This window comes from Engystomops pustulosus, chromosome 4 (genome assembly GCF_040894005.1).
Source record: "Engystomops pustulosus chromosome 4, aEngPut4.maternal, whole genome shotgun sequence".
Classification (NCBI taxonomy): Eukaryota; Metazoa; Chordata; class Amphibia; order Anura; family Leptodactylidae; genus Engystomops; species Engystomops pustulosus.
The window spans coordinates 8,099,393-8,124,423 of NC_092414.1; the positions used below are offsets into that span (position 1 = coordinate 8,099,393).

Here is a 25,031-nt window from a genome sequence, read left to right on the forward strand (position 1 = left end):
GAATGTCACATAGTGGAAATAGCAGCACAGAGTATTTCAGCAGAGCTGTGCTGCTGAACGTCACATAGTGGAAATAGCAGCACAGAGTATTTCAGCAGAGCTGTGCTGCTGAACGTCATATAGTGGTAATAGCAGCACAGAGTATTTCAGCAGAGCTGTGCTGCTGAATGTCACATAGTGGTAATAGCAGCACAGAGTATTTCAGCAGAGCTGTGCTGCTGAATGTCACATAGTGGAAATAGCAGCACAGAGTATTTCAGCAGAGTTGTGCTGCTGAATGTCACATAGTGGAAATAGCAGCACAGAGTATTTCAGCAGAGCTGTGCTGCTGAATGTCACATAGTGGAAATAGCAGCACAGAGTATTTCAGCAGAGCTGTGCTGCTGAATGTCACATAGTGGTAATAGCAGCACAGAGTATTTCAGCAGAGCTGTGCTGCTGAATGTCACATAGTGGAAATAGCAGCACAGAGTATTTCAGCAGAGCTGTGCTGCTGAATGTCACATAGTGGTAATAGCAGCACAGAGTATTTCAGCAGAGCTGTGCTGCTGAATGTCACATAGTGGTAATAGCAGCACAGAGTATTTCAGCAGAGCTGTGCTGCTGAATGTCACATAGTGGAAATAGCAGCACAGAGTATTTCAGCAGAGCTGTGCTGCTGAATGTCACATAGTGGAAATAGCAGCACAGAGTATTTCAGCAGAGCTGTGCTGCTGAATGTCACATAGTGGAAATAGCAGCACAGAGTATTTCAGCAGAGCTGTGCTGCTGAATGTCACATAGTGGTAATAGCAGCACAGAGTATTTCAGCAGAGCTGTGCTGCTGAATGTCACATAGTGGTAATAGCAGCACAGAGTATTTCAGCAGAGCTGTGCTGCTGAATGTCACATAGTGGAAATAGCAGCACAGAGTATTTCAGCAGAGCTGTGCTGCTGAATGTCACATAGTGGAAATAGCAGCACAGAGTATTTCAGCAGAGCTGTGCTGCTGAATGTCACATAGTGGTAATAGCAGCACAGAGTATTTCAGCAGAGCTGTGCTGCTGAATGTCACATAGTGGAAATAGCAGCACAGAGTATTTCAGCAGAGCTGTGCTGCTGAATGTCACATAGTGGAAATAGCAGCACAGAGTATTTCAGCAGAGCTGTGCTGCTGAATGTCACATAGTGGAAATAGCAGCACAGAGTATTTCAGCAGAGCTGTGCTGCTGAATGTCACATAGTGGAAATAGCAGCACAGAGTATTTCAGCAGAGCTGTGCTGCTGAATGTCACATAGTGGAAATAGCAGCACAGAGTATTTCAGCAGAGCTGTGCTGCTGAATGTCACATAGTGGAAATAGCAGCACAGAGTATTTCAGCAGAGCTGTGCTGCTGAATGTCACATAGTGGTAATAGCAGCACAGAGTATTTCAGCAGAGCTGTGCTGCTGAATGTCACATAGTGGAAATAGCAGCACAGAGTATTTCAGCAGAGCTGTGCTGCTGAATGTCACATAGTGGAAATAGCAGCACAGAGTATTTCAGCAGAGCTGTGCTGCTGAATGTCACATAGTGGAAATAGCAGCACAGAGTATTTCAGCAGAGCTGTGCTGCTGAATGTCACATAGTGGTAATAGCAGCACAGAGTATTTCAGCAGAGCTGTGCTGCTGAATGTCACATAGTGGTAATAGCAGCACAGAGTATTTCAGCAGAGCTGTGCTGCTGAATGTCACATAGTGGAAATAGCAGCACAGAGTATTTCAGCAGAGCTGTGCTGCTGAATGTCACATAGTGGAAATAGCAGCACAGAGTATTTCAGCAGAGCTGTGCTGCTGAATGTCACATAGTGGTAATAGCAGCACAGAGTATTTCAGCAGAGCTGTGCTGCTGAATGTCACATAGTGGTAATAGCAGCACAGAGTATTTCAGCAGAGCTGTGCTGCTGAATGTCACATAGTGGTAATAGCAGCACAGAGTATTTCAGCAGAGCTGTGCTGCTGAATGTCACATAGTGGTAATAGCAGCACAGAGTATTTCAGCAGAGCTGTGCTGCTGAATGTCACATAGTGGAAATAGCAGCACAGAGTATTTCAGCAGAGCTGTGCTGCTGAATGTCACATAGTGGTAATAGCAGCACAGAGTATTTCAGCAGAGCTGTGCTGCTGAATGTCACATAGTGGTAATAGCAGCACAGAGTATTTCAGCAGGACAGCGCTTATCATGCGGGAGGTCAAAGGCTAAATGGAGTTGAATGAGCAGCACAGAGTATTTCAGGAGACAAATGTTTTTTGTATGAGTGGAAGCCAGGTCTCCAGCAGCACAGAGTATTTCAGGAGACAAATGTTTTTTGTATGAGTGGAAGCCAGGTCTCCAGCAGCACAGAGTATTTCAGGAAGCTGGAGACATTCAGAGTCGCCCTATCACAAAATATACGAACAAAAAAAAAAAAAAGTGTGCCGCCCCTTTAAGAGATGTATCTAGTAATGAGTATCCTGCACCGACACACAGTAACGCAGCAGAGACGCCTTCTAGTTAAACAATAAGCTTTATTAGAAGACATTTATAGACGGACACACGGTGTATAGACAGTCACTATATATATAGTGTTATACCAACCGCTAGGGGAAGCTCCGCCTCCACAAGTCAGGGCCACACCCCCGCTGCACCTAACCCCTCCCCCCCCCAAACATCTGCATCACATCTCATAAATAACATACAAACGAGGAGCATAAATATCAGCAGACAATACAACCCCCCCTTCCCCCCAAATATAGGAGCACTTCCCCTTTAAATAAAGAAACCTCTTCTGTAACCAAGTCGCCCCCTGCTGGCAAATAAAAAAAAAATTACTCTCGGGCCCATATTGGATACACCCAGCTTTCCCAGATACGGATATGTCTCGCCCCCCTCTCCAGAACCCAGCTGGTACCTGACCCAGAACTATCTGCGTAGAAAACTAGAGCTATAAAAATTTTTTTCTTTTTCAGTGTTTTTTTTAAATAGAAAACTCAGTATAAAAAGTAACAGCGTGATATTATGAATATCAAAAACAAGTTCTAAACTGTGAGGGGTAGAAGAAAACAAACCCAAAATATTAGTGAAGAAAATGGCGCCACCTTTAGTCACGTGGCTGCGAGCGGTATTATATTGCAGTATTTATGATGGGAAGTAGCTGCAGTACCGGACACGGCCACTTGATGGCAAAGGAAGCAAGTAAAGAGGAGAGAGGAGAAGAGATAACTCTATGGTCCTCCAAGTGGCCAAGTCTGGTACTGCAACTAATGCAACTAAAAATTTTTTGCACTATTCCCTTTAATTATGGCTGTAGGAACGTCCCAAATAATCTGAACCACCAGTAGGTGTCGCCATTGGACAACCCAACAGCCGTGATCTGAATAAAGGAAATGCAGCTGATTGGTCAAGGAGGAAGAAGGCGGAGCCCCAATACACATAACTTCGAAAAAATTTGGCGAAATTTTTGCAAAAAGTTATAAAAACAAAAATACTGAACATTTTTCGCTTAAAAATACGAACGCTCCGTCTTGAGGATCTGCGACGGCCATATCGGACCTCCTAAGTGGGAGGAGTCGGATACACTGTTCCGAAACTTCAGCTGTAAAAACACTGAGGGTCGTGTTCATTGACACTTGAAATACACCCCCCCCCCCCCCAAACACTGAGCGTAAAAACAGTGATGCCAAAAAAAAACAAAAAAAATAAAAAAAAAACAAAAAAAATTTTGTTTAAATTTATAGAATAAACTTTTCCTTTAAAACACAATAAAATACGAAGGACGTCCGGAGCGTCACACGTTGGAGTCGTCGTCTGTGATGCTGGCGCTCGGGGATCGGGCCGTGTAGTCCTTGAACATGTCGTCTTCTTTCAGCATGTGCTGCGGGAGGGGGGAGAGGGAAGAGCGTGAGGAGGGAGGAAGAACAGCGCCACACGGATCCACAGGATGACACTGGTACTACAGCACAGATCCAGTCACTGCAAACAGCCTGCAATACCAGATACACCCTGCACAGAGGGGAGGCGCTGCTGCTCATCATATTACATTCACTTACTGTAAGGTTGTTGATGCCTTCAGAAAATGCCCCAATCTGCCGCACCGTCCCCTCAGAGTCCTCCATCTAATGGGGGGTAGAAAGAGTTACATCCATGTACACAGGGGGCAGTATTATAGTAGTTATATTCCTGTACATAGGGGGCAGTATTATAGTAGTTATATTCCTGTACATAGGGGGCAGTATTATAGTAGTTATATTCTTGTACATAGGGGGCAGTATTATAGTAGTTATATTCTTGTACATAGGGGGCAGTATTATAGTAGTTATATTCTAGTACATAGGGGGCAGTATTATAGTAGTTATATTCCTGTACATAGGGGGCAGTATTATAGTAGTTATATTCTTGTACATAGGGGGCAGTATTATAGTAGTTATATTCTAGTACATAGGGGGCAGTATTATAGTAGTTATATTCCTGTACATAGGGGGCAGTATTATAGTAGTTATATTCCTGTACATAGGGGGCAGTATTATAGTAGTTATATTCCTGTACATAGGGGGCAGTATTATAGTAGTTATATTCCTGTACATAGGGGCAGTATTATAGTAGTTATATTCCTGTACATAGGGGGCAGTATTATAGTAGTTATATTCTTGTACATAGGGGGCAGTATTATAGTAGTTATATTCTTGTACATAGGGGGCAGTATTATAGTAGTTATATTCTAGTACATAGGGGGCAGTATTATAGTAGTTATATTCCTGTACATAGGGGGCAGTATTATAGTAGTTATATTCTTGTACATAGGGGGCAGTATTATAGTAGTTATATTCTAGTACATAGGGGGCAGTATTATAGTAGTTATATTCCTGTACATAGGGGGCAGTATTATAGTAGTTATATTCCTGTACATAGGGGGCAGTATTATAGTAGTTATATTCCTGTACATAGGGGGCAGTATTATAGTAGTTATATTCCTGTACATAGGGGCAGTATTATAGTAGTTATATTCCTGTACATAGGGGGCAGTATTATAGTAGTTATATTCCTGTACATAGGGGGCAGTATTATAGTAGTTATATTCTTGTACATAGGGAGCAGTATTATAGTAGTTATATTCCTGTACATAGGGGGCAGTATTATAGTAGTTATATTCTTGTACATAGGGGGCAGTATTATAGTAGTTATATTCCTGTATATAGGGGACAGTATTATAGTAGTTATATTCCTGTACATAGGGGGCAGTATTATAGTAGTTATATTCCTGTACATAGGGGGCAGTATTATAGTAGTTATATCCCTGTACATAGGGGGCAGTATTATAGTAGTTATATTCCTGTACATAGGGGGCAGTATTATAGTAGTTATATTCCTGTACATAGGGGGCAGTATTATAGTAGTTATATTCCTGTACATAGGGGGCAGTATTATAGTAGTTATATTCTTGTACATAGGGGGCAGTATTATAGTAGTTATATTCCGGTACATAGGGGGCAGTATTATAGTAGTTATATTCCTGTACATAGGGGGCAGTATTATAGTAGTTATATTCCTGTACATAGGGGGCAGTATTATAGTAGTTATATTCTTGTACATAGGGGGCAGTATTATAGTAGTTATATTCCGGTACATAGGGGGCAGTATTATAGTAGTTATATTCCTGTACATAGGGGGCAGTGTTATAGTAGTTATATTCCTGTACATAGGGGGCAGTATTATAGTAGTTATATTCTTGTACATAGGGGGCAGTATTATAGTAGTTATATTCCTGTACATAGGGGGCAGTATTATAGTAGTTATATTCCTGTACATAGGGGGCAGTATTATAGTAGTTATATTCTTGTACATAGGAGGCAGTATTATAGTAGTTATATTCCTGTACATAGGGGGCAGTATTATAGTAGTTATATTCCTGTACATAGGGGCAGTATTATAGTAGTTATATTCCTGTACATAGGGGGCAGTATTATAGTAGTTATATTCTTGTACATAGGGGGCAGTATTATAGTAGTTATATTCCTGTACATAGGGGGCAGTATTATAGTAGTTATATTCCTGTACATAGGGGGGCAGTATTATAGTAGTTATATTCTTGTACATAGGGGGCAGTATTATAGTAGTTATATTCCTGTACATAGGGGGCAGTATTATAGTAGTTATATTCCTGTACATAGGGGGCAGTATTATAGTAGTTATATTCTTGTACATAGGGGGCAGTATTATAGTAGTTATATTCCTGTACATAGGGGGCAGTATTATAGTAGTTATATTCTTGTACATAGGAGGCAGTATTATAGTAGTTATATTCCTGTACATAGGGGGCAGTATTATAGTAGTTATATTCTTGTACATAGGGGCAGTATTATAGTAGTTATATTCCTGTACATAGGGGGCAGTATTATAGTAGTTATATTCCTGTACATAGGGGGCAGTATTATAGTAGTTATATTCCTGTACATAGGGGCAGTATTATAGTAGTTATATTCCTGTACATAGGGAGCAGTATTATAGTAGTTATATTCCTGTACATAGGGGGTAGTATTATAGTAGTTATATTCCTGTACATAGGGGGCAGTATTATAGTAGTTATATTCTTGTACATAGGGGGCAGTATTATAGTAGTTATATTCTTGTACATAGGGGGCAGTATTATAGTAGTTATATTCCTGTACATAGGGGGCAGTATTATAGTAGTTATATTCCTGTACATAGGGGGCAGTATTATAGTAGTTATATTCCTGTACATAGGGGGCAGTATTATAGTAGTTATATTCCTGTACATAGGGGGCAGTATTATAGTAGTTATATTCCTGTACATAGGGGGCAGTATTATAGTAGTTATATTCTTGTACATAGGGGGCAGTATTATAGTAGTTATATTCCTGTACATAGAGGGCAGTATTATAGTAAATATATTCCTGTACATAGGGGGCAGTATTATAGTAGTTATATTCCTGTACATAGGGGGCAGTATTATAGTAGTTATATTCTTGTACATAGGGGGCAGTATTATAGTAGTTTATATTCTTGTACATAGGGGGCAGTATTATAGTAGTTATATTCCTGTACATAGGGGGCAGTATTATAGTAGTTATATTCCTGTACATGGGGGGCAGTATTATAGTAGTTATATTCTTGTACATAGGGGCAGTATTATAGTAGTTATATTCCTGTACATAGGGGGCAGTATTATAGTAGTTATATTCTTGTACATAGGGGGTAGTATTATAGTAGTTATATTCTTGTACATAGGGGGCAGTATTATAGTAGTTATATTCTTGTACATAGGGGGCAGTATTATAGTAGTTATATTCTTGTACATAGGGGGCAGTATTATAGTAGTTATATTCTTGTACATAGGGGGCAGTATTATAGTAGTTATATTCTTGTACATAGGGAGCAGTATTATAGTAGTTATATTCTTGTTCATAGGGGGGCAGTATTATAGTAGTTATATTCTTGTACATAGGGGGCAGTATTATAGTAGTTATATTCTTGTACATAGGGGCAGTATTATAGTAGTTATATTCCTGTACATAGGGGGCAGTATTATAGTAGTTGTATTCCTGTACATAGGGGGCAGTATTATAGTAGTTATATTCCTGTACATAGGGGGCAGTATTATAGTAGTTATATTCCTGTACATAGGGGGCAGTATTATAGTAGTTATATTCTTGTACATAGGGGGCAGTATTATAGTAGTTATATTCTTGTACATAGGGGGCGGTATTATAGTAGTTATATTCCTGTACATAGGGGGCAGTATTATAGTAGTTATATTCCTGTACATAGGGAGCAGTATTATAGTAGTTATATTCCTGTACATAGGGGGTAGTATTATAGTAGTTATATTCCTGTACATAGGGGGCAGTATTATAGTAGTTATATTCTTGTACATAGGGGGCAGTATTATAGTAGTTATATTCTTGTACATAGGGGGCAGTATTATAGTAGTTATATTCCTGTACATAGGGGGCAGTATTATAGTAGTTATATTCCTGTACATAGGGGGCAGTATTATAGTAGTTATATTCCTGTACATAGGGGGCAGTATTATAGTAGTTATATTCCTGTACATAGGGGGCAGTATTATAGTAGTTATATTCCTGTACATAGGGGGCAGTATTATAGTAGTTATATTCTTGTACATAGGGGGCAGTATTATAGTAGTTATATTCCTGTACATAGAGGGCAGTATTATAGTAAATATATTCCTGTACATAGGGGGCAGTATTATAGTAGTTATATTCCTGTACATAGGGGGCAGTATTATAGTAGTTATATTCTTGTACATAGGGGGCAGTATTATAGTAGTTTATATTCTTGTACATAGGGGGCAGTATTATAGTAGTTATATTCCTGTACATAGGGGGCAGTATTATAGTAGTTATATTCCTGTACATGGGGGGCAGTATTATAGTAGTTATATTCTTGTACATAGGGGCAGTATTATAGTAGTTATATTCCTGTACATAGGGGGCAGTATTATAGTAGTTATATTCTTGTACATAGGGGGTAGTATTATAGTAGTTATATTCTTGTACATAGGGGGCAGTATTATAGTAGTTATATTCTTGTACATAGGGGGCAGTATTATAGTAGTTATATTCTTGTACATAGGGGGCAGTATTATAGTAGTTATATTCTTGTACATAGGGGGCAGTATTATAGTAGTTATATTCTTGTACATAGGGAGCAGTATTATAGTAGTTATATTCTTGTTCATAGGGGGGCAGTATTATAGTAGTTATATTCTTGTACATAGGGGGCAGTATTATAGTAGTTATATTCTTGTACATAGGGGGCAGTATTATAGTAGTTATATTCCTGTACATAGGGGGCAGTATTATAGTAGTTATATTCCTGTACATAGGGGGCAGTATTATAGTAGTTGTATTCCTGTACATAGGGGGCAGTATTATAGTAGTTATATTCCTGTACATAGGGGGCAGTATTATAGTAGTTATATTCTTGTACATAGGGGGCAGTATTATAGTAGTTATATTCCTGTACATAGGGGGCAGTATTATAGTAGTTATATCCCTGTACATAGGGGGCAGTATTATAGTAGTTATATTCCTGTACATAGGGGGCAGTATTATAGTAGTTATATTCCTGTACATAGGGGGGCAGTATTATAGTAGTTATATTCCTGTACATAGGGGGCAGTATTATAGTAGTTATATCCCTGTACATAGGGGGCAGTATTATAGTAGTTATATTCCTGTACATAGGGGGCAGTATTATAGCAGTTATATTCCTGTACATAGGGGGCAGTATTATAGTAGTTATATTCTTGTATATAGGGGGCAGTATTATAGTAGTTATATTCCTGTACATAGGGAGCAGTATTATAGTAGTTATATTCCTGTACATAGGGGGCAGTATTATAGTAGTTATATTCTTGTACATAGGGGGCAGTATTATAGTAGTTATATTCTTGTACATAGGGGGCAGTATTATAGTAGTTATATTCCTGTACATAGGGGGCAGTATTATAGTAGTTATATTCCTGTACATAGGGGGCAGTATTATAGTAGTTATATTCTTGTACATAGGGGGCAGTATTATAGTAGTTATATTCCTGTACATAGGGGGCAGTATTATAGTAGTTATATTCTTGTACATAGGGGGCAGTATTATAGTAGTTATATTCCTGTACATAGGGGGCAGTATTATAGTAGTTATATTCTTGTACATAGGGGGCAGTATTATAGTAGTTATATCCCTGTACATAGGGGGCAGTATATGTACCTGTTCTAGTCTGTCTAGATCCTCATCATCTAACATCCTGAGGTCCAGGCCGGCTCGGAAGGGTTTGATGATGCTGTTGGCAGATGATTGGCCGAGCTCCATGGGGCAGATATATTCTTCGCTCTCTTCTTGCTTCTTCTTACGTAAAGTTCCGAAGTTGGTGAATGGTAATTTTCTTGGCTTTGGAGATAAAGGTGAACATGTTACCATGTCTGTCCCATAGGGTTCTGTACATTACAGTGATTGCCGCCCCTCACCTTGACCTTGGCGGTAGCGGTCAGCAGGATGTATTCGGGTGAGGACAGCGCCTCCTGCTTCTGTTGCTGCGCCTGCGGCCCCACCAGCAGGTTGAAGTGAGTGGCCAGGTGGCGGCGCAGCAGGGTCTTGTTAGGTGGGATGTTCAGGAGCTGAGCCATCGTCTCCACGTTAAATCGGGGCTCCAGGACCTGAGAGAGAAAAAAAAAACATTTTAAAATCTTTTCATTTTTTTGCAATATGATGCGTTCTGCTACCTGCCAGCAGGGGGCAGCGATGAGACGGAAGTCCCTGCAATGGGAAAGATGCAGAAATGTGGCTGCAGCTTTGGATGTGACTGGAGTATCATTACTCCAGAATCATTGTCTCACCATCAGTCCCCCGTGGACGCCGCTGCCCCTCAGGTTCGGGGCGTATTCTGCCAAGTCCACGGATCGCAGCCACTCCATCACCCGGTGATTGGTCCACTGCGCCACCTCCGAGGGGGTGACGTTACTCTAGAGAGAGAGGTATATACTTATTGATACAATGTAGCAACATCCTGGATACATTTGTGTGGGGGGCGGAGTCGGTGGCCGCGTTACCTCCTCGGAGGGTCTCCGGCGCAGACAATTGGGCTCGAAGCTGTTGATCCTCAGGACCTGGATGGCGCGTTTGATGCTGAGATGGTGCAGGACGCTGACCACCTTCAGGGAGAGCAGGTCGTCCTGGGGAGGAAACACAGAATTCTGGGAATAAGGGGCGGGGACATTATAACTGAAAACGGAAATCGGAAAGTCACATGATTTATCTGGTGACCACCCCCGCCCCCGACAGAGAATGTGGTACATTCCAGGTCAAAGAGAGAACAGAGGTCGCTGTAATTGTGACTATCACACTCAGCAGGTGCGGAACGATGAGGGTCGTATTACGGCGCGGTCACATGACTTACCACCGTCATATAATGCAGCATCCGGCCGTCCAGCTTCGCTTCGTCAAACTGCGTCTTGTACTGGGGGAGACCGATGTCGTCCAACCATCCTGCACAAGAGGGAAGAGACCCCTGCTGAAATCCTCTGTGCTGCTGTGGGCGTAGCTCCATCTCTAATGACATTACGTCGGTGACCCCTGACCCCTCCCCTGACATGCTCTGTGCTGCTGTGGGCACAGCTCCATCTCTAATAAAAATTACGTCGGTGACCCCTGACCCCTCCCCTGACATGCTCTGTGCTGCTGTGGGCACAGCTCCATCTCTAATGCCATTATGTCGGTGACCCCTGACCCCTCCCCTGACATGCTCTGTGCTGCTGTGGGTACAGCTCCATCTCTAATGACGTTACATCTGTGACACCTGACCCCTCCCCTGAAATCCTCTGTGCTGCTGTGGCCAGAGCGTGTGTCTTACAATGCTACATCAGTGACCCCTGACCCCTCCCCTGACATGCTCTGTGCTGCTGTGACGCCTGCAGACCACTTACTTGTCACCCACTTGTAGTCCAGCTTCCCGTAGTTGCTGTCGTCCTCGGACCCCAGTGACTGTAGCGCCAGCTGGAGCTTCTTGCGGTGCAGCGGGTGCTTGATGCCCAGCTCCTGTATAGGGGGGAGGTGATGTTTAGGCTCCTGCGGACCCCGAGACACCATGTGGCGGTATTATAAATGGCGCCGCTCACCTTCTCCAGGTCCTGCTGCGAGGCGTGGAGTAACGTCTGCCCGGACACGATCCATTGCTTGCACCCGTTGACGTAGCTGCCCAGCCCCTGCTCCCGCAGCCACCCGCACACCTGCTCCTTCGTCCACTTGGCGAATGGCGTGTCCAGGTCACTGCCAGGAAGAACACGGACACACACCCAACATTATACACAGCAGCTGCTTCCTATTGGCTACTTCTTGGCTCACTCAGACAGGAAGGGGCGGGGTTGGTCTTATAACAAGTCATTAGGGGGCGGAGTTTGCCTCAAAATCCAATAAGAATACATAAAGACCCCATACAAATTGTCGTGAGGCGGAGCTTGAATTTGACCCTATAAGAAGTCACAAGCGGTGGAGCCTACAGTTTTTGGCCGCATAGGAAGTGGCATATATATATATTTAGGGCCTTATGGGGTGGAGCTTTAGTTTACGCCCTATGAAAAGTTATAAGGGGCGGGGCTTACAGTCTTTGCGCCCTATAGGAAGTCACAGATACGACATTAGGAGTTTAGGGCCTTATGGGGTGGAGCTTTTGTTTTTGACCTATCAGAAGGCATAAGAGGAGAACAACCTATACCATCGCCCTATAAGAAAGCACAAGGGGCGGAGTTTGCATTCTGGCCCTATAAGAAGTGATAATGAATGGGTGGAGCTCACATAATGTCACTTTAAAAAGGGGAGGAGTTTTCCAGTCGTATAAGAATTTGGAAAGGCAGCGGTTGCCATTTTTTTTCCAATAAGAAGTCACTTATGTTGGCTCTTGCATGTTTTAACCCTTTAAGTAATCATAAGGGGCGGGGCTTACAGTTTTTGAACCTTAAATGTAGCCAAAAATAATGGGGCTTAAAGGGGTCGTCCATGACTGAACCCCATGTCTCAACCCTCTTTGAGGATGCGGTCATTCCCAGGAATGGGAGCAGCGATACGCACCCGTGAGCCTGACCCAAATCCCTAGACCAGCCCAGCCTGGGCCCGGCGGTGGATCTGGTTCCGCCCCTCTTGAACTCTTCTTCGGGGAGGTCGTCCTCTTGGTTCAGGGTGGTGGACTGGCTCCTCTTCAGTCTGGAAGAAGCAGAGGAAGTCACACGCTGACCCCATATTACTAGAACAGGGGGGCCCCGATGGGGCCTGAACATATCTCACCTCCCAAATAATTTCTTGATCCCACGCGGCTTCTTCTTGGAGTCGGGAGAAGAGGGCGAGCTGTGAACGCTTCCAGAACCGGGTGATCGGGGCGAGACCGCCAGGTCCAGGTGGTCGGCGGAGCCCTTTTCTGTCTCAGCTGTAATACATTACTGTGCGTTAGTCACATACATACAATGCTGCAGGAATCCGGGGTCTGACCAATGGGAATCATGGTGCGGCCTCTGACAACTTTAACATCCTGTACCTGAATGATTGTAATCATCTGGATCACCCTACGGATACTAAACTCCCAAGATGACCTGAATATTACCTTCGCAATGTGCCAGTCAGGGGCTGGGGTCTGAATATTAATATTCACATTGAACCGTCTGACAACTTTAACTTATCCTACATGTTAAGAAATTGTAACACTGCAACACTGTACTGACACTAGGCTCCAAACATGACCCGAATATTACCCTTCAGGGATTGTAGACTGAACTGAATAATCACATTGCACCTTCCAACAACTTTATCATTCTCCATTTGAAAATATCATTGCTCAGCCTTACCGAAAAACGAGGTATGAGCTGTGACCTCTGACAACTTTATCATCCAGGGCTTGAATGTTTCTTCTAAGTTTAATATAGACAATGCGCCCACTGACAACTTTAACATCCAGCATTCAAATCAATGTAATTTTGCAGCAGCTTAATGACACCAAACCCACCCAGATAACATGAATATTATCCTCCAAAAGTGTCACTCAGGGGGTGGGGTGTGAATTGAATACTCATGGTGCGCCCTCTGGCGACTTTAACATCCAAAATGTGAAACATTTTAACTTTGAAGCACCTTACTAGTAATCTATCTAGATATATGCTGAATATTATCCTCCTAAAAGGACAGTCTGAGGCTGGGATCTAAACTGAATACTCACAGTGCGTCCTCTGGCGACTTTAATACCTGGCAATGGATACATTATAATTGCGCAGCAGTTTACCTATATAAAACGTGCCAGAGGAGGTGGTATAAATTGAATACTTGCAGTGCGTCTTCTTGCAACTTTAACATATGGGCAATTGGTACATTGCAACTCTACTGATTAGTCAACTCCTCAGATATAACCTGAATATTATCCTTCCAAAAAAGCAGGGAATAGGGGATCTGAATTGAACAGTTGCAGTGCGTCTTCTGGCAACTTTAACATCTGGCTTTGGAAACACTGTACCCTAAAAGCAATTTAAAAGACTCTAAACACCCCAGATAACCTGATTATTAATCTTCGAATGTGCCAAGTAGAAGCTAGGGCTTAAATTACATACTCACAGTGCGTCTTCTGGCGACTTTAACACCTAGAATTTGATATACTGTGACTTTGTAGCAATTTACGGACACTAAACTAGATAATCTGCATATTATCCTTCCAAAAAGGGCAGTCAGCGACTGTGTAATCTGAATTAAATAGCCACAGTGCATCCTCTGGCAACTTTAACATCTGGAACTTGATACAGTGTAACTTTACACCTTACGGTTTCTGAACCCACCGGATATAGCCTTAATATTATCCCGCCAATGTGCTAATCGGGGGCTGGGGCCTAAATTCAATACTCACAGTGCGTCCTCTGACAACTTTAACAAATATTTTCCTTTCTTATCCTTATCTATGTCACAGTAGGCTTGCTGCTGCAGTATCAGGCCGAAGCATGCTCTGCTGCACTGCATTGTGGGAGAAGGAGCGTAGGGAGTAAAAAGACCCCGAAACCACAACACTACCAAATCTCCCACAAGTTCGGCAGGACGTAGCGCGTTATATCTTAGCTAAAGCTGTTAGCGGCTGGTTTTGTCAGGATGGCGAGTGCAGCTTTGGATGTGATTGGAGTAGAACAGCAGGATTTTAAGACAAGAAGAGTGAAATACAAGTTAAGAAACTAGAAATATGGTCCTATGAAGCTGAAAGCTATCAGCTATGCCAGTCATTCCTGAAATGGCTGATAACAGAAAGCAAAAGAGCTAATAAAATAGGTGATTTTTAAAATGTGTTTCCCCCCCAAATTGTACACAAGGTGGCGCTAGATTAGCGGAGCAGCTATAGGATTAGGGGTTCTCTATATTAGTGGAGGCTACAGGTCACACATTAGTAGATGGGGGGGTGGGGATTTGAATAGGGGGCACCAGGGTGCAGTGTATGGGTTTGTCCTATATTGTTTAGCGAGGCGGCAGGGGGTGATGGTTAGCGGATGATGGGAGCACAGCACGCTAGTGCCGAGGGGTAGGTAGAGGGGGTTTGTTTCGGACATGCAGTTTTACTATACCTAATGTGGGGGCGCTCGCACTTCGACTGCGATCTTCAGGATCCCAAAAAATTTTTGCAAACGTATCCCAGGAATAGAGAAGAAGGTGCAGAGAGACGTTAGATATACTGGAAGAGAACAGCAGGGGGAGCAAGAGACACAGAAATGAAGAGGAAGGGGGGAGACAAGACATGAAATAAACAGTAGGGGGCGCTGCAATCTCATCAGGAGATACAAATACTTACAACATGTGCACATGTGCATCAGGGGTTAAACTCTTAAAGGCGCAGTACACAGACAAGGCTAAAGGAGGCAGCGACCTCCGCCCCATACCAGGGTAAACATCAACTCTGGCGGACCCCTGGGGTCTCCCTACCTAAATTCGGGGTGCTGGCAGTCTTCTTATTGGGATTCTTTAACTTGAAGAACCCTCGGCCGAACGATGATCTGCCTTTACGGGTTCCGAAAGCCGCTTCTTCTTCACCGCTTGCGCTGTGTGCGGGGGGTCTGGGTGGGAGGGTCTCAAACTTTCCAGAGTCCGGGGACGCAGGTTTCTACATTGGAATAAGCAGAGTCTATATAAACGATGCGCATTCTGCAGTGTCTAGGCTCCAGGATGTATTTGCAGCATGCCTCAAAGTGAGATGCAGGAGCGTGCTGCTGACATCTAGAGGCCAAGATGAAAATTACAATGTTCAGAGATTTGTTCTAAACTGATATTTGGATTGAGATTGGGAAAGAGTGAGACCACATGATCAGTCAGCGGGGGTATAATGAGAGAGCGCTGCCGGGTATTTATATCTCCAGGATCCCTGGGAAGCTGTAATTATTCTGGGAAACACATCATTACCCCCCCCTGCAGCACAGAAGAGACACTCACCCTCTCTGGAGACTTCTTCAAGTTATCCAAACTGCTGGACTTCTTCACCGGAGACCTGAACCAGAGAGAGCGCAGCGTTACAATGTGTACGTGACACTACTGCCCCCGGAGAGAACCTGCCCCCCATAGCACCTATGAGTCACCAGGCTACGAAGGGGTTAATTACATAGTGTATCATATACAGCGCCATTATCTTACTAGAAGCTTCTCCACCCCCACATCCGGATCTATCCCACAGGGAGCTGAGGATTCTGAGACTGCAACATCTGGGACATCCGACATCACCCAACAAGAGCAAAGACCCCAAATATACACAGGAGGGGCAGATATACTTATAGTAGTTATATTCCTGTACATAGGGGGCAGTATTATAGTAGTTATATTCCTGTACATAGGGGGCAGTATTATAGTAGTTATATTCTTGTACATAGGGGGCAGTATTATAGTAGTTATATTCCTGTACATAGGGGGCAGTATTATAGTAGTTATATTCCTGTACATAGGGGGCAGTATTATAGTAGTTATATTCCTGTACATAGGGGGGCAGTATTATAGTAGTTATATTCTTGTACATAGGGGGCAGTATTATAGTAGTTATATTCCTGTACATAGGGGGCAGTATTATAGTAGTTATATTCCTGTACATAGGGGGGCAGTATTATAGTAGTTATATTCCTGTACATAGGGGGCAGTATTATAGTAGTTATATTCCTGTACATAGGGGGGAGTATTATAGTAGTTATATTCTTGTACATAGGGGGCAGTATTATAGTAGTTATATTCCTGTACATAGGGGGCAGTATTATAGTAGTTATATTCCTGTACATAGGGGGCAGTATTATAGTAGTTATATTCCTGTACATAGGGGGCAGTATTATAGTAGTTATATTCTTGTACATAGGGGGCAGTATTATAGTAGTTATATTCCTGTACATAGGGGGCAGTATTATAGTAGTTATATTCCTGTACATAGGGGGCAGTATTATAGTAGTTATATTCTTGTACATAGGGGGCAGTATTATAGTAGTTATATTCTTGTACATAGGGGGCAGTATTATAGTAGTTATATTCCTGTACATAGGGGGCAGTATTATAGTAGTTATATTCTTGTACATAGGGGGCAGTATTATAGTAGTTATATTCCTGTACATAGGGGGCAGTATTATAGTAGTTATATTCTTGTACATAGGGGGCAGTATTTTAGTAGTTATATTCTTGTACATAGGGGGTAGTATTATAGTAGTTGTATTCTTGTACATAGGGGGCAGTATTATAGTAGTTATATTCTTGTACATAGGGGGCAGTATTTTAGTAGTTATATTCTTGTACATAGGGGGTAGTATTATAGTAGTTGTATTCTTGTACATAGGGGGCAGTATTATAGTAGTTGTATTCTTGTACATAGGGGGCAGTATTATAGTAGTTATATTCCTGTACATAGGGGGCAGTATTATAGTAGTTATATTCTTGTACATAGAGGGCAGTATTATAGTAGTTATATCCTGTACATAGAGGGCAGTATTATAGTAGTTATATTCTTGTACATAGGGGGCAGTATTATAGTAGTTATATTCTTGTACATAGGGGGCAGTATTATAGTAGTTATATTCTAGTACATAGGGGGCAGTATTATAGTAGTTATATTCCTGTACATAGGGGGCAGTATTATAGTAGTTATATTCTTGTACATAGGGGGCAGTATTATAGTAGTTATATTCTTGTACATAGGGGCAGTATTATAGTAGTTATATTCCTGTACATAGGGGGCAGTATTATAGTAGCTATATTCTTGTACATAGGGGCAGTATTATAGTAGTTATATTCCTGTACATAGGGGGCAGTATTATAGTAGATATATTCTTGTACATAGGGGGCAGTATTATAGTAGTTATATTCTTGTACATAGGGGGCAGTATTATAGTAGTTATATTCTTGTACATAGGGGGCAGTATTATAGTAGTTATATTCTTGTACATAGGGGGCAGTATTATAGTAGTTATATTCTTGTACATAGGGGGCAGTATTATAGTAGTTATATTCTTGTACATAGGGGGCAGTATAATAGTAGTTATATTCTTGTACATAGGGGGCAGTATAATAGTAGTTATATTCTTGTACATAGGGGGCAGTATTATAGTAGTTATATTCCTGTACATAGGGGGCAGTATTATAGTAGTTATATTCCTGTACATAGGGGGCAGTATTATAGTAGTTATATTCCTGTACATAGGGGGCAGTATTATAGTAGTTATATTCTTGTACATAGGGGGCAGTATTATAGTAGTTATATTCCTGTACATAGGGGGCAGTATTATAGTAGTTATATTCCTGTACATAGGGGGCAGTATTATAGTAGTTATATTCCTGTACATAGGGGGCAGTATTATAGTAGTTATATCCCTGTACATAGGGGGCAGTATTATAGTAGTTATATTCCTGTACATAGGGGGCAGTATTATAGTAGTTATATTCTTGTACATAGGGGGCAGTATTATAGTAGTTATATTCCTGTACATAGGGGGCAGTATTATAGTAGTTATATTCTTGTACATAGGGGCAGTCTTATAGTAGTTATATTCTTGTACATAGGGGGCAGTATTATAGTAGTTATATTCCTGTACATAGGGGGCAGTATTATAGTAGTTATATTCCTGTACATAGGGGGCAGTATTATAGTAGTTATATTCTTGTACATAGGGGCAGTATTATAGTAGTTATATTCCTGTACATAGGGGGCAGTATTATAGTAGTTATATTCCTGTACATAGGGGGCAGTATTATAGTAGTTATATTCTTGTACATAGGGGGCAGTATTATAGTAGTTATATTCTTGTACATAGGGGGCAGTATTATAGTAGTTATATTCTTGTACATAGGGGGCAGTATTATAGTAGTTATATTCTTGTACATAGGGGGCAGTATAATAGTAGTTATATTCTTGTACATAGGGGGCAGTATTATAGTAGTTATATTCCTGTACATAGGGGGCAGTATTATAGTAGTTATATTCTTGTACATAGGGGGCAGTATTATAGTAGTTATATTCCTGTACATAGGGGGCAGTATTATAGTAGTTATATTCCTGTACATAGGGGGCAGTATTATAGTAGTTATATTCCTGTACATAGGGGGCAGTATTATAGTAGTTATATTCTTGTACATAGGGGGCAGTATTATAGTAGTTATATTCCTGTACATAGGGGCAGTATTATAGTAGTTATATTCCTGTACATAGGGGGCAGTATTATAGTAGTTATATTCTTGTACATAGGGGGCAGTATTATAGTAGTTATATTCTTGTACATAGGGGCAGTATTATAGTAGTTATATTCCTGTACATAGAGGGCAGTATTATAGTAGTTATATTCCTGTACATAGGGGCAGTATTATAGTAGTTATATTCTTGTACATAGGATGCAGTATTATAGTAGTTATATTCTTGTACATATGGGGCAGTATTATAGTAGTTATATTCCTGTACATATGGGGCAGTATTATAGTAGTTATATTCTTGTACATAGGGGGCAGTATTATAGTAGTTATATTCTTGTACATAGGGGGCAGTATTATAGTAGTTATATTCTTGTACATAGGGGGCAGTATTATAGTAGTTATATTCTTGTACATAGGGGGCAGTATTATAGTAGTTATATTCCTGTACATAGGGGGCAGTATTATAGTAGTTATATTCCTGTACATAGGGGCAGTATTATAGTAGTTATATTCTTGTACATAGGGGGCAGTATTATAGTAGTTATATTCCTGTACATAGAGGGCAGTATTATAGTAGTTATATTCTTGTACATAGGGGGCAGTATTATAGTAGTTATATTCCTGTACATAGGGGGCAGTATTATAGTAGTTATATTCTTGTACATAGGGGGCAGTATTATAGTAGTTATATTCTTGTACATAGGGGGCAGTATTATAGTAGTTATATTCCTGTACATAGAGGGCAGTATTATAGTAGTTATATTCCTGTACATAGGGGCAGTATTATAGTAGTTATATTCTTGTACATAGGATGCAGTATTATAGTAGTTATATTCTTGTACATATGGGGCAGTATTATAGTAGTTATATTCCTGTACATATGGGGCAGTATTATAGTAGTTATATTCTTGTACATAGGGGGCAGTATTATAGTAGTTATATTCTTGTACATAGGGGGCAGTATTATAGTAGTTATATTCTTGTACATAGGGGGCAGTATTATAGTAGTTATATTCTTGTACATAGGGGGCAGTATTATAGTAGTTATATTCCTGTACATAGGGGGCAGTATTATAGTAGTTATATTCCTGTACATAGGGGCAGTATTATAGTAGTTATATTCCTGTACATAGGGGGCAGTATTATAGTAGTTATATTCCTGTACATAGGGGGCAGTATTATAGTAGTTATATTCTTGTACATAGGGGGCAGTATTATAGTAGTTATATTCTTGTACATAGCGGGCAGTATTATAGTAGTTATATTCCTGTACATAGGGGGCAGTATTATAGTAGTTATATTCCTGTACATAGGGGCAGTATTATAGTAGTTATATTCCTGTACATAGGGGGCAGTATTATAGTAGTTATATTCCTGTACATAGGGGGCAGTATTATAGTAGTTATATTCTTGTACATAGGGGGCAGTATTATAGTAGTTATATTCTTGTACATAGGGGGCAGTATTATAGTAGTTATATTCCTGTACATAGGGGGCAGTATTATAGTAGTTATATTCCTGTACATAGGGGCAGTATTATAGTAGTTATATTCCTGTACATAGGGGGCAGTATTATAGTAGTTATATTCCTGTACATAGGGGGCAGTATTATAGTAGTTATATTCTTGTACATAGGGGGCAGTATTATAGTAGTTATATTCTTGTACATAGCGGGCAGTATTATAGTAGTTATATTCCTGTACATAGGGGGCAGTATTATAGTAGTTATATTCCTGTACATAGGGGGCAGTATTATAGTAGTTATATTCTTGTACATAGGGGGCAGTATTATAGTAGTTATATTCTTGTACATAGCGGGCAGTATTATAGTAGTTATATTCCTGTACATAGGGGACAGTATTATAGTAGTTATATTCTTGTACATAGGGGGCAGTATTATAGTAGTTATATTCTAGTACATAGGGGGGGCAGTATTATAGTAGTTATATTCTGGTTTATTCCACTTACAATGCTGTGTCCTCAGGTTTGGCCTCTGTGGAAAAGCTGCTCATTTTTTCTTCACTGCAAAACAAGATCATTTTAATGAATGTGATTTTTTTAGATTAATTCCATCAATTAAATTTGAAATGATAGCTTCCATTAGACATTGGCAAAATGAACACATATGTATGTATAGTATAATATATATATATACAGTAAGGTGTACTCTGTGGTTCTCTGCCGGACTACAGCTCCCATCATTTCCTGCAGTCAATGTTTCCCTAGAGATTCTGGGAATAGGGGCCCCCAGCGCACTCTTAGACTTACCTCAGGCTCGGTGAGGGAGGTCCTTGTTTTGCAGATATTTTGGACACTTCGGTCTGTTTGGGGGTCCCGGCGGCTGATGAGAAGGAGGGGATGGTGACCTGCAGAATACTGGTGTGCACTTCCACCGTGGGCTGAGAATATAAAAAATATATGAACGTTTCATGCGGCAGATAAATACTAATGGTCTTAAATCCTCTGTGCTGCTGGGTGACCGTGCTTCATCCACTGACACTTTGTCAGACTCTCATTACCTTTGTGGTCGCGGTGACCTCCTCCGGGCTGGGGGTCAGTGATAAGGGCAGAGGGGAGGGAGATTTTTCGGCATCACTTAACACGTTGGAGTCGAATACTAGGGAATTGGACCCCGATATCACAGAGTCGTCACTTTCTACGTCTTTACCTGAGGACGAGGAGACGGATGAGTGAATCTGATGGTTATACGCAGAAGACACATTGATGATTCAGTCATTGGAAAAATATCACTTTTCCAGGGAGTCTCCCATTACCCCGGAAGTTTCCATACGGAAAACCTAACAACAGGGGCCCCCCCTCACTCCTTGGCCCGTCCTCTCTTTCCCTCTGGTACCAGTCATGCTCTACCCTGCCCTTGGTCCATGTAATGCCATTTCATTGGCTCCTCCCATTGCTCTCCTCTTGGCCCCACCCATTTGCCCATCACACTCCTGCCCACCCCTCTAAGTCCTCTGCTTTCACCAGTCTCATCATTTTAACCCACTCCTTCCTTTCTGTACCTCCCACCCTTCCCTTTATGTCCTACCCCCACTCTACTTTTCCATCCCTACTCTTCCGTCCCAGTCCATCCCACCCCTGCCCTCACTCGCCCCTCCCTCTCGCCCCTGCCCTCACTCGCCCCTCCCTCTCGCCCCTGCCCTCACTCGCCCCTCCCTCTCGCCCCTGCCCTCACTCGCCCCTCCCTCTCGCCCCTGCCCTCACTCGCCCCTCCCTCTCGCCCCTGCCCTTCCCTCGCCCCTCCCTCTCGCCCCTGCCCTTCCCTCGCCCCTCCCTCTCGCCCCTGCCCTTCCCTCGCCCCTCCCTCTCGCCCCTGCCCTTCCCTCGCCCCTCCCTCTCGCCCCTGCCCTTCCCTCGCCCCTCCCTCTCGCCCCTGCCCTTCCCTCGCCCCTCCCTCTCGCCCCTGCCCTTCCCTCCCCCCTCCCTCTCGCCCCTGCCCTTCCCTCCCCCCTCCCTCTCGCCCCTGCCCTTCCCTCCCCCCTCCCTCTCGCCCCTGCCCTTCCCTCCCCCCTCCCTCTCGCCCCTGCCCTTCCCTCCCCCCTCCCTCTCGCCCCTGCCCTTCCCTCCCCCCTCCCTCTCGCCCCTGCCCTTCCCTCCCCCCTCCCTCTCGCCCCTGCCCTTCCCTCCCTCTCGCCCCTGCCCTTCCCTCCCTCTCGCCCCTGCCCTTCCCTCCCCCCTCCCTCTCGCCCCTGCCCTTCCCTCCTTCCCTCCCTCTCGCCCCTGCCCTTCCCTCCCTCTCGCCCCTGCCCTTCCCTCCCTCTCGCCCCTGCCCTTCCCTCCCCCCTCCCTCTCGCCCCTGCCCTTCCCTCCTTCCCTCCCTCTCGCCCCTGCCCTTCCCTCCCCCTCCCTCTCGCCCCTGCCCTTCCCTCCCCCCTCCCTCTCGCCCCTGCCCTTCCCTCCCCCCTCCCTCTCGCCCCTGCCCTTCCCTCCCCCCTCCCTCTCGCCCCTGCCCTTCCCTCCCCCCTCCCTCTCGCCCCTGCCCTTCCCTCCCCCCTCCCTCTCGCCCCTGCCCTTCCCTCCCCCCTCCCTCTCGCCCCTGCCCTTCCCTCCCCCCTCCCTCTCGCCCCTGCCCTTCCCTCCCCCCTCCCTCTCGCCCCTGCCCTTCCCTCCCCCCTCCCTCTCGCCCCTGCCCTTCCCTCCCCCCTCCCTCTCGCCCCTGCCCTTCCCTCCCCCCTCCCTCTCGCCCCTGCCCTTCCCTCCCCCCGCCTCGCCCCTGCCCTTCCCTCCCTCCCTCTCGCCCCTGCCCTTACCTCCCTCCCTCTCGCCCCTGCCCTTCCCTCCCTCCCTCTCGCCCCTGCCCTTCCCTCCCTCCCTCTCGCCCCTGCTCTTCCCTCCCTCCCTCTCGCCCCTGCCCTTCCCTCCCTCCCTCTCGCCCCTGCCCTTCCCTCCCTCCCTCTCGCCCCTGCCCTTCCCTCCCTCCCTCTCGCCCCTGCCCTTCCCTCCCTCCCTCTCGCCCCTGCCCTTCCCTCCCTCCCTCTCGCCCCTGCCCTTCCCTAAACACACATATAATGTAATATTTATGAGCAAAACAGTGTTATGTTATATGTACTGTAATACCCTTCAGGCTCTGTGCAGACTGTGTTTGACCCCTATGTTAGTGCTACACATCATCTATAAGCCTGCATTCACTTGACTTATTCAGTGGTGACGAGTGGGTGTCAGTGGGTGACACACACCACTGTATACCTGCCGGAGACCTTTCCTACATGTATGTGTCTGCACAGCGTCTATGAGAACCCACGGAGCCCCATCACCTTCACCTCTCGTCACCGCACCAAAATATAAGGAAAATACAAAAAAGAAAACAAATCCGCACCTTTCTTACCGTGCGCCATAACCACCATATCCTGCACCTTCTTGTACCTGTTCAGCGACTGCCTCAGCTCCTCGATCTTCCTGTCCTGTAGGATACAGAAAGGGGGTCAATACCCATGACGGCACCCATAGGTGCTTAGACGCCTTAAAGGGTCCCATTTAAATTTAAGCATGGGATGTCTGTGCCTTTAGGAGTGGCCAGTTCTGCAGGATCACTCTGTATCAGTCTCCACTTTCGCGGCTTATCAGACTGTGGTTTGGCCGGATCGCAGACGTCTTATTAAATCCTTGGCGTAGACGTGATTTCATCCTCGTCCTGCGTCTCCGGGTCCGGCCTTAAAGTAACACGGATCCTAAGCCTAAGTATGACCCTAATAACAGGGAGCAACTGACTGTACACATCTACTGCGCAAGGGTGTACATTAGGATCTATTCTCCAAACACAGCCAAAGCTGCGGCAAAACTTCATGCGGCAGGTCTTACCTTCTCCTCATTGGCGGCCATCAGCGATTCCACTGCCTTCTTCATCTTCTGCACTTCCGTATCTAAAATGAAACATACGACACATAACCGCTCAGACTGATACGCCATGACAAACCCTCAGCTGTGAGCAATGGGAGCGCTGGTTGTAGCCATTTCTGTGATGCACAATTAAGTTGCGCAAAGCGAACGTGACAAAGGCGAGGATGGACACATGCAAAACATCATCACACGGTGACCAGAGATCTTACTTTTCTCCTTCATTGTCTTTTTGAGAATTTCGTCTGCGCAGAAAGAAATTATCATTTTTGACACAAAAATAAATTCTCAAAAATCTCAAACACAGGGAAAACAGAGAAGACAGAAAGACTCCACCATAAGACACACATCAAATAGAGCATTGTCCTAACACAGACCTGCTGACTGCACCCACATGTCTGACCCCGAAATACAGGAACCAATCCAGAAATAACAAAGCGCTCTGTACTCACCGGTCACAGTAACCATGTATAACTACTATAATACTGCCCCCTATGT

At 43.6% G+C, this 25,031-nt stretch overlaps 1 protein-coding gene across 17 annotated transcripts in view; it reads right to left on the bottom strand.

The window, feature by feature from the left end:
* Positions 1 to 2,507: 2,507 nt before the first annotated feature.
* Positions 2,508 to 25,031, bottom strand: part of PPFIBP1 (PPFIA binding protein 1) — a 78,724-nt gene continuing 56,200 nt past the window's right edge. For 7 of the 17 annotated variants that reach the window (XM_072145022.1, XM_072145023.1, XM_072145021.1 and 4 more), the window contains 20 exons: positions 24,746 to 24,778; positions 24,498 to 24,559; positions 24,016 to 24,100; positions 21,701 to 21,849; positions 21,450 to 21,580; positions 21,150 to 21,203; positions 15,969 to 16,023; positions 15,465 to 15,642; positions 15,110 to 15,142; positions 12,813 to 12,951; positions 12,600 to 12,731; positions 11,651 to 11,801; positions 11,459 to 11,570; positions 10,933 to 11,021; positions 10,586 to 10,708; positions 10,373 to 10,498; positions 10,004 to 10,192; positions 9,747 to 9,926; positions 4,049 to 4,114; positions 2,508 to 3,873 (listed from right to left, as the gene is read on the bottom strand). In XM_072145022.1, coding sequence (XP_072001123.1) covers positions 3,787 to 3,873; positions 4,049 to 4,114; positions 9,747 to 9,926; positions 10,004 to 10,192; positions 10,373 to 10,498; positions 10,586 to 10,708; positions 10,933 to 11,021; positions 11,459 to 11,570; positions 11,651 to 11,801; positions 12,600 to 12,731; positions 12,813 to 12,951; positions 15,110 to 15,142; positions 15,465 to 15,642; positions 15,969 to 16,023; positions 21,150 to 21,203; positions 21,450 to 21,580; positions 21,701 to 21,849; positions 24,016 to 24,100; positions 24,498 to 24,559; positions 24,746 to 24,778 — 2,174 coding nt within the window. In that variant the 3' untranslated portion in view covers positions 2,508 to 3,786. The remainder of the gene's footprint in view (positions 3,874 to 4,048; positions 4,115 to 9,746; positions 9,927 to 10,003; positions 10,193 to 10,372; positions 10,499 to 10,585; positions 10,709 to 10,932; positions 11,022 to 11,458; positions 11,571 to 11,650; positions 11,802 to 12,599; positions 12,732 to 12,812; positions 12,952 to 15,109; positions 15,143 to 15,464; positions 15,643 to 15,968; positions 16,024 to 21,149; positions 21,204 to 21,449; positions 21,581 to 21,700; positions 21,850 to 24,015; positions 24,101 to 24,497; positions 24,560 to 24,745; positions 24,779 to 25,031) is intronic. The other 10 variants (XM_072145030.1, XM_072145027.1, XM_072145019.1 and 7 more) reach the window with 6 other exon arrangements.